The 9723-nt window shown below is 37.0% G+C and overlaps 2 protein-coding genes across 2 annotated transcripts in view; both read left to right on the forward strand.

Annotated features, from left to right (window-relative positions):
* vsnl1a (visinin-like 1a) overlaps positions 1-6506 on the forward strand; it is a 30615-nt gene extending 24109 nt beyond the window's left edge. The window contains exons 3-4 of the mRNA XM_065268289.2: positions 672-887; positions 4763-6506. Of these exons, the coding sequence (XP_065124361.1) occupies positions 672-887; positions 4763-4960 (414 nt within the window). The 3' untranslated portion in view covers positions 4961-6506. The remainder of the gene's footprint in view (positions 1-671; positions 888-4762) is intronic.
* A 1704-nt stretch (positions 6507-8210) lies between these two features.
* sf3b6 (splicing factor 3b, subunit 6) lies at positions 8211-9676 on the forward strand. The gene is made up of 4 exons (XM_065268240.2): positions 8211-8386; positions 8824-8942; positions 9119-9257; positions 9353-9676. The coding sequence occupies exons 1-4, from the start codon at positions 8357-8359 to the stop codon at positions 9440-9442; spliced, it is 378 nt and encodes a 125-aa protein (XP_065124312.1). The 5' UTR covers positions 8211-8356; the 3' UTR covers positions 9443-9676.
* The last annotated feature ends 47 nt before the right edge of the window (positions 9677-9723 follow it).

Below are 9723 nucleotides of genomic sequence, written 5' to 3' on the forward strand. Positions count from 1 at the left end.
TCCTCCTGTCGCTCATTAGATTGGAATTTAGTGGTGTTTTGGGTGCAATAGAAGACAAATAGTGCTTTGGCTGGTGCTGCATTGGGAACGAGTGAAAGAAATCTTGCCCTTAGTCAGTGTGAGGGTGATGGTATTAGAAGAGAAATGATGCTTCAGTTCAAAGAGGAACTCTGTATCGCTGCTGTAGTGGCCGATGCGCACACACTGACTATGAAACTCACGTCCGCATTGCAGCCTTCTGCAACGAGGGAGGCACCGCACTGGGCGTTGATGGTCTTAGTTAACACACACACTCACGTTCACCCACTACTAATGTCTTTTGCTTCATATCAGTGGTTTTATAGTATGCAACAAAATGGCACTTATAAAGCTCTGCAACATTAATATTAAACACATTTTAAAAGAGTAAAAGCATCCCTGGGCAACATAACTTGCATTTTGTATACAGTATTATAGTCATTAGTCCGTTCAAAATCAGCAGTAATTTGATTTGTAAGTTTAATATTATTATCCAACACATGGTATTAAAATGCAATTTATACAATGACCCTCATGCAACATAATGTTGGTAAAAAAGCCTGCAGCACTAAAATGATGCAAGTTTTTAATATAAGAAAATGTGAACACAAGCATATAAGTTATTAATTGTATCGTTTGACCTCTTTTTGCAGTTTTTTCCCTATGGTGATGCCTCAAAGTTTGCTCAGCATGCTTTCAGAACCTTCGACAAGAACGGAGACGGCACCATCGACTTTAGAGAGTTTATCTGCGCTCTATCCATCACATCACGGGGCAGCTTTGAACAGAAACTCAACTGGGCCTTTAACATGTATGACCTGGATGGAGATGGAAAAATCACACGAGTTGAAATGCTTGAGATCATTGAGGTACTTGATTCAGTCTGTTTTTCTGTTTATTTGCAAAAAGCAATAAAACCCATTTGCAATTTGCAATCGACATATATCGTTCTAATTTTATCTGAATAAACTTTTTATGGCCATTTAAAGTTATTCTGGCCATTTAAATGTGTTTGTTGCATCATGTAAACCATGTGCATCACACGTTTTGTCAAAATAAGTGCCTGCTGCACACGTGTCAAAACCTTTTATGATAAAAGAGACGCTCACGTTCACAAAATACACGCAAGACACTCCCTTAACAGTAAACTCTGATTACGCATGAGATTATGAGAGTATCTGGCAAACACGAGCATCTCTTTTATCATAAACTCTTTAGACGCGTCTGCAGCAGGCACTTATTTTCGACAAGACACGTGATGCACACAGGATCTACATACATGTTGTGACGAACTTTGCATCGAGCACCCTCGAAAAAGAAGTCACCGGCCGCCACTGGTTTTTAGTGAAGTTAATGTATATGTAGCATTTTTAATATGCTTTAATATGAATCATGTGCAAATTCTTTAGTCAACACCATTGATGAGTATTTTCTTCTAAAACGTCTTGACATTGACTTCACAAGCAACAATCACAGCAACATGTTGAACATAGACTGTAAAAATATAGACGCAGTGTCCGTGACGTCACCCATAGGTTTGTGAAGAGCTTTTTTGAAGCCAATAGTAGGTGGTGCCTGTCGTCGCCATCTTGGCCGTGCGTCACCGCGCATCACTCGCAAATAACCGAAAATGGGTAAAAAGGCGGGACGTGGGTGAAGCTGAGGAGGCTTGTTGCTGAAACCACACCCGCCTAGTTGGACTCTAGTGACAGCTGTGGAAGTTCACCCGTCACTCAAGTGGCCACGCCCTTAATTATGAAGAACTTTAAAGTTTAATATAATTTAAACGGATGAGTTAAAAATTCACCCCCTCACAGTTGTCATGAAGGGCAAAATTAGCTATATAGACCTAAAACTATTTTTGTACCAGGCTGTAAACATATTATTTTCTACTGTAAAGTTGGGCATTTCACGGCCGGTCAATGAATTGCAGTTTAAATTACTTCTGTATTGGCTTCATCATGTTGATCCTGTGTCTTTACATCCCGTGTGTGAACGTGGACAAATCTTAGTCACATTTTCCATGTTTTCTAAGTAATCTGTGTGGGCTAAAGTGAATCAGCTGGTGGAGGCGGGAACTAATTTGCATATACATTAATCCACATACACTAAATCAGGCAAGGGTGTTGAGTAACATTCAAACGGTTTAAAATATATATATATATATATATATATATATATATATATATATATATATATATATATATATATTTTCTCAGGAAATAACATTTAAATGTCATTTTGATATTCAAAGATGACAAAATTATTGACTACAGGAAAATGTTACAGTAGAGTACGGACAGTAGAGTTGGTCAGAAGGAAAGATGGAAGGAAAGGTTTGGGGTTTAACTCGATCATGTTTAACCTAGGTCCCTCTAAACCAACAGCTTTTATTAACATGAATGTTGTACAGTAAGCAAGCAAAAAGATCTAATGCATGCAGACAATTTTGGGGAGGATTATAGTGATGCTGGACAGGTGCATTGTGTAACTTTTAGGAGGTTCTCTTAACAGAAATGCTATATAATATACATAACTGTATTATCAGTGGTGCATAAAAATGTAATGCAAGTAACGTGCATTACAGAATAATATTACTTTTCTGAAGTAACGAGTAAAGTAAAGCATTAATTTATAAATGTACATATTAATATTTAAGTTACTTTTTTTTAAAAGTACTTATCGCGAGAGGAAAAGTCGCATATCATCGGTTAATGGAAACAACATAATTTCACAAATGTTTTTTTTCGACATTTAGAAAATAACAATAAGGTTTTGCGCAAATCTATAATGGAAACGCAGCTAATGACTTGTTTGTTCTGTGGCGGCTACCGTAGCTTCACTATGCGTTTTGAAAGTGAGGAGATGAGCTGCTGACTAAGCCGTTGGTTGCTATTAACAATAGGGATGCACCGATACCACTTTTTTGGAATACGAGTACGAGTACTTGCATTTCAGTACTTGCCGATACCGATACCGAGTACTTAATAAAAAAACATGATTTAAATTTACAGGTAACAGCTTTAGTCATATAACTTAACAAAAAAACAAATGACTAGTTTTCCAGTTTGTTGTAAACTCTGCCTCTTTAGACAACACAAGAGCCATTAACCCCTTACACGCCACTCAAACATAGACATTTCTCAGACCGCGGTATCGATGCCAGGTATCGGGGGACTTTTAACGAGTACGAGTACTTTAGAAAATGTGGTATCGAGGCAGATAGCCGATACCAGTATCGGTATCGATGCATCCCTAATTAACAATCTTACTGCTAGATGTTGCTAAAATCTGCACAGTGGACTTAAAGCAGACATATCATGCTTTTAAATCTGTCCTTTTTACATATAAATCATCTATTTGTGGTCTATGTAAAGCGAAACTGCAATGCTTGGGTCTGAATTCCTCATTATTATAGCCCCACAGGCCCCCTTTCTACCCCTTTTCTGATGTGCATCTGAGAGCAACTCGTTTTGGTACTGTCTTTTTAAATGCACGTCATACCCTGCCCCCTCTCCAGGTTGCAGAGGTGACACTCGGTTAAACTCCACCCCGTTCGGCCATTTTTGTAGTTTTATAGCAGAGATACGATTATCTAGCTGCACAGAAACTTTTTATTTACTCGTTATTCACAAAATGTCAACAACGGAAGACTTGTCCATCCAGCCTTATATGTTCGCGCCAGAGTCGGAAACGTACTGAGAGGAAAATGAAGACGACGAACCTGCAGAACAACGTCTTCGTATGGAGGTATCGCAATGGTGTGAGGCTGCAGCCTCCGGAGGTCGCATATCTAGGCTGCATACGTCATCAAGACGGTCTTATTTCAGAATATTAACAATTATAAAGTTTACTATTATTCTTAGTTAATCGTAAGTTGTTGTAATATGCTCATGACTTGCAAATGTGATGCTCAGTTAACTTAAACCAGGCTTGATGCCCAAAAGCGATCTCCGCAGGCTGCAGCCTTCGGAGTGAGAAACAGCACTGCTAAACCATGACCACCGTGTACTTTACTTTTTTACTTTAAGTTATAAACTGCTTACCGAAGGGCTCTGCTCGTCGTCTCCAAAGAAAGAAGTAATTGACCCCTCAATCAGACGAAGTCTATCGGCAATTCCTTCTTTATACTGGCGGAGATTGGTGAAGTAGTTATCCTTAAAGTGCCTCGGGCACACAAAAATGACTTTACCCACAGATGTGAGTACATTTCTTACGCTCTCGTAACTTCTGCATTCTTGAGCTTGGACTACAATATCGCAGCGAGAAATATAAAATGGCGGATTGCTCGTAGTGTTGGGCTGGAAGTCGATGTCCTTATTTAGCAGTTCCGCTGCAAATACTGTGACGTAATTGTTCAAAAAACGTAATAGATAATAGAAAAATCAGAACTGGTTGGAAAATATGACCAAAACAGAATATAAAGATATCAACAAAGCACCTGAAGAGACTAATTTCAACTTTTATGTACTTATAAACACTACAAATATACAACAAAATGCATTTAAGAGCCAAGAAAGTGGATTTAGCATGATATGTCTCCTTTAAAAAAACACACTTTAATTGTTTTGTATGCTTTATTTCATGATGAAATTGCAAATTTTTAGTTGTTCAGTTCATTTAAGTAAGAACTCTATTGGAAGGAAAGAGGACAGGAAATGATAGGAAGAATGGATGTGGGTCTAAACTCATATTGCCCACTTCAGATTTTAATCCAAAATTTTCTTTTTGCTTCTATTAAAAGGCAATTTACAAGATGGTGGGTACCGTTATAATGATGAAGATGAATGAGGACGGCCTGACGCCTCAGCAGCGAGTCGACAAAATCTTCAGTAAGATGGATAGGAACAACGACGACCAGATCTCGTTGGAAGAGTTCAAAGAAGCAGCAAAGAGCGACCCGTCCATCGTATTACTGCTCCAGTGTGACCTGCAAAAATGAGCTTCTTGGAATAAAGAGCCAAGGACTGCACAAATTAATGTTCCATTCAGTTTGCAGCTATTTCCACCGAAAAAAATTTGCTTGGACTACCTTTCAATGAATCCGCTTCCTGTGTTTTCAACACTTGTGTGCATGAGAATGTTCTTTACTAACAAATTTCACATATGAAACAGACACCTTCACAGACACGCGTACATACAATTCATGCATACATTGTAAAAATATACTGTACACAAATACAGATCATGCCATGCACAAATAGAATTAAAGAAATATATACATAAATAAATATATATATATATATGTAAATGATTTGTCAGAATAAACTGCCAAAATGTGAAGAGTGTGCGAAGTACCTTCTAAATCCACTGGAGCTTGCGCATCATTGATGTGCTGTATTAAATTAAGCTATACTATTTATTGTTCAAGTTTACTGATGCTAGCTATGTGTACCATATACTACTTAATGTCAGCCAAATCGATTCTTAATGTAACTGGTCCAGATTTACCCACTCATCTGGATGGGACAAACAGATAAGCTTGCATCCATCAAATTTTCCCTTCAGATGTGCTTGTACTGTAAGTGAATATAAATGTAGTTTATTTGCATGCCATTAGGTTTGCCTTAAGAGTACTTCCCTCATTTCCATCTTGCTTAAACAACGATCATAAGCTTTACTTCAATTCTGATGTACCATAATTATCGGATGGATAATTGGTTTTGGAAAGATCATCATATGGGGAGATGTGACACTGTACATCTAATTGTATTGCATTGGTGGGAATGGCTGTGGGTGGTATATTCTCTCTTTTATGTCAGCATGTACTTCACCTGAGGAGGACCAAATATGGCATCAAATCTGTGAGATCCACATCATGACTAAAACACTGTTTGATCCCGACTGAAGTATTCTTTTAAACAGGACAAACATATGTCAGTCCAAAAATATTCCCATTAAACCAACAAGCTGTGCAGTTCATTTTTAAGGCATTTATGGATGCCCTTAAACATTAAACAAGTTGCATATCAATTTGCATATTTATGTGGGGCCAAAGCAAGAAAATGAATTATTGAATTTACAAATGTATTTTTTCAGTGGTGTTTCATTAAGTTTAAAGTAAAGCAATGAATCCTGCCTCAAGATTTATCAATCTAAACTCCTGACTCTTTCAAGATAGCTGAATCTTTCAAAATTGTATTTATTCATACATTTACGTGCAGCTAGGGGTTTAAAATTATAGAGGTCAGACCTGGTTTAGGGTATCGCTCTTTGAAACCAGACATTTGCAACAACTGCACATTTTGGGCACTGGATTTGTTTCTAAAAAAGAACTTCCGTGCTCTATTTGATATTAATTTTGCCTGTGTTGAAGTATTACAATATATTGTAATGTTTACTTACATGAACACCACACCAAATTCATGCAAGGGCAACCTTTTCCAATTCAAAAGTTTTTTTGTACATGTAGCATGTATTGTGCCCCTGATGCCATGGCTGCACTACTCCTTGTGTTGTGGTTTAAACTAATAAAATACTAAATGGGATGTTTTTCTCAGAGTTTGATTTGAAAATTATTTGAAAACTTCTCTTTTAATATGAATAGTAACTTCTTATACTTAAAAAAATAGTTAATGTATATATTATTTCTAAACTAATCAAAATGAAGACCTATATGCTAACTGGGGGATTGAGAACTTGATTTTTTACTTCTTAATTTGTGGTTAGTTTTGTCCATTTTAAAATATAAATGTTATCATACAGTACCAACGTCTGTTGAGATTAAATTTGGGATTAAATGTTTTTAGAGTAAAAAATTCTAAATAATCCTAATACTTTTAATATTGGGTAAGTAATAGATAAAAGAAAACCAATAAAAACATTTTTCTCTTTTTATCATACTTGATAGACATGAAAATGCACCACACAGGGGCGGTTTCCCGGACAGGGATTAGACTAGTCCTAGACTTAAACACTTTAAGAGCTCTCCAAACTGAAAACAACTTGCACTTACATATCTTAAAATACTTCAGGGCCCTTTGTTTTACCTCAAAATGCACACAGGTAATGTTTTTAGTAAGGCATGTTTGTTAAAACTAGTTATATTTCCTAATTAAACTAAGGCCTAGTCCTGGATTAAGCTAATCCTGGTCTGGGAAACCACCCCTAAATTAATTATATTCTAGATTAGAAAAAAACAGATGGGGCGGCTTTCCTAGCCTGGTATAACCAGACTCTCGTACATTCATTTCATTTGTACAGAGAGTCTGGCCACGCTCCATTGGAAAGCGTTACTTCCGTTAAGGAGGGTCCATTGTTGAAGTTTAAAACTATTGGATCTGCCCAGAGTACTCAGGATCTGCCAAAGCCAATCGCTAACGTGAGGTTGTGACGTATATCATGCACCGAAACCGGACGGAAACAACAAGTCAGAATAATCAGACAAACAAAAGTTAGCAAACCTGGTTCTTGCTCCGGCTTTAACTTCTGTATATTCGGCAGTTTTGCAACAACGGCCCGAAAAGCTTTTCTCACGTCTTTCTCCGCTGCCATTACTGAACTACAACTCAAACTGACGCGCAACCTCAACGTCATCGTTCTTAGCCACCCCCATCTGTTCGCTGATTGGTCCTGCAGATTTTTGCAGGAGAAAACGAAACTCTATAGAGAAATCCCAGACGTACTGCTGAAGGGAAATGAAAATTAAGCGGAAGCACGTAGGAGGGCGGAGCCAGGCTACGGCTTTCCCGGACAGGGTTTAGATTTATCCAAGACTAGGCCTTGCTTATTTAAGAACATTTTAGTAGTTTTTACAAACAAACCATGCAAAAAAAACAAAAAAACAATACTGGTATACTTCTGGAGACAACGGCACTGATATATGTTAAGATTTGTCAGTGCAAGGTGTTTTTAGATTAAGGTAGCTCCAACATGCATTTTAGTCTGACTAGGATAAAATAAGCCCTTTCCAGGAAACCTCCCAATAAACTCCCATGAATTCCACAGGCCTTTAAGAATGTCATAACATGATATGAACGTTAGATGGCAGTGAAGCTTTACATACTATCTGCGGAAATTTGACCATTTTATTACTTAGTTTATTAATGATTGCCGCATATACCGTTATATTTATCCAGGGTGTGGATTAAAACAAAAAACTGTAGGTGTTGGTGATTTATTAAGAATAAAACGTGATAACGATAGCTGCTTGTTCCGTGCGTTGACCTTACCGGAACTGACGCAACCTTGTGTGGATATACGTCATCACACTGCGCCGTCAAACATTACGCAAGTGTGTAGCTACTTTTTGCTAGCTGTTCTACACTGCCGTGTGGACCATCAACATATCTTAAAGTTTGATTTTTGTTGTAGTTGTTTTACTTAGAAAGAACCAGTCATGGCAATGCAAGCAGCGAAAAGAGCGAATGTAAGTAAAGATTTGGTTCAAAGATCAAACCGAGTTAAGTTACATGTTAGCAATTAGCCAGCGGTCTCAAAAGACTCGTATGGACGATAGATGTTTATGGTTTTTGTATTTGTATAAATGCAATCTATTTTGTTCTAAGAAAAAAAGTAAAGCCTTTCTACTAACAGTGTGATCAAAATATAATCCTTCAATGTAAAACTGGATTTTTAAAAAATCTTTTCTCGCATTAATGTGATTAAACAAGTTACCGTCACAATTTGTGAAATAATTACCTCTCATATAATTAATACAATTCTGGTCATTACTTGATTCAAGCGAAAGTCTCACTTGTGTGTGAGAGTTGATGTAAGTTAGTGGATATTGGCTGTGTATTTTTATAGTCTTAATCTGTAACATTTCACGTATGTCTATCGTAATTTTTGGTTGCCTATTTTCAGATTCGTTTACCCCCAGAGGTAAACAGGATATTGTACATACGTAACCTTCCTTACAAGATCACTGCAGAGGAGATGTATGACATATTTGGGAAGTATGGGCCAATTCGTCAAATCAGAGTGTGAGTATAATTGTATTTTTCACATTATACTAGTGATGTTCCTAGTTGGTCACTGTTTAAGTGACTGACGTTTTCTCTCTTAAATTTTAGTTTGTCTTTAAAAATTATGTATTACTACACACGTGGTTCATGGTTAAAGGTGGATGAATTTAATACGTTTTATATGTTCCTTTCAGTGGGAATACACCAGAAACCAGAGGAACTGCATATGTTATTTATGAGGACATCTTTGATGCCAAAAATGCCTGTGACCATCTTTCCGGGTTCAACGTCTGCAACAGATACTTGGTTGTATTGTACTATAATGCAAACAGGGTGAGCTGGTTTATTATTGCCTTTGTCATCAGATTCACTTGTGATTCAAGGTTGTAAAACTATATGACTATTTTCCTCTCTATCTCTCTCTCAAGGCTTTCCAAAAAATGGACACAAAGAAAAAGGAGGAGCAGCTGAAAATTCTCAAAGAGAAATATGGCATAAACACAGATCCACCAAAATAGTCAACATATATGCATCTATTGCTTTGTTTTCTTTCCTCCACCCATCTCATTTTTATTCGAACCCATGAAAGTAATTATTGTTTTAAAAATAACTGTTGAATACCTGTTCATTCTTCAGCCTGAAGTTTTGTTATATATTGACCTGTTTTTTCTCAGTAAGTTTTTTGTTGATATTGAATATGTTTAAATGCACAGTTTGTTGTATTAAATCTGAAATGTTTTTTTTTTAAACTGCTTTGTGTTGTCGTCTTGGTTTTTTTGTGTAGCACCACACTTACAGA

The sequence above is a fragment of the Paramisgurnus dabryanus genome, chromosome 12 (assembly GCF_030506205.2).
Source record: "Paramisgurnus dabryanus chromosome 12, PD_genome_1.1, whole genome shotgun sequence".
Lineage (NCBI taxonomy): Eukaryota > Metazoa > Chordata > Actinopteri > Cypriniformes > Cobitidae > Paramisgurnus > Paramisgurnus dabryanus.

Coding starts and splice junctions, on each gene's coding strand:
- sf3b6 (XM_065268240.2), top strand. CDS start 8,357: ATGGCAATGCAAGCAGCGAAAAGAGCGAAT. Junction 8,387..8,823: donor AAGCAGCGAAAAGAGCGAAT/GTAAGTAAAGAT, acceptor GCCTATTTTCAG/ATTCGTTTACCCCCAGAGGT. Junction 8,943..9,118: donor CCAATTCGTCAAATCAGAGT/GTGAGTATAATT, acceptor TGTTCCTTTCAG/TGGGAATACACCAGAAACCA.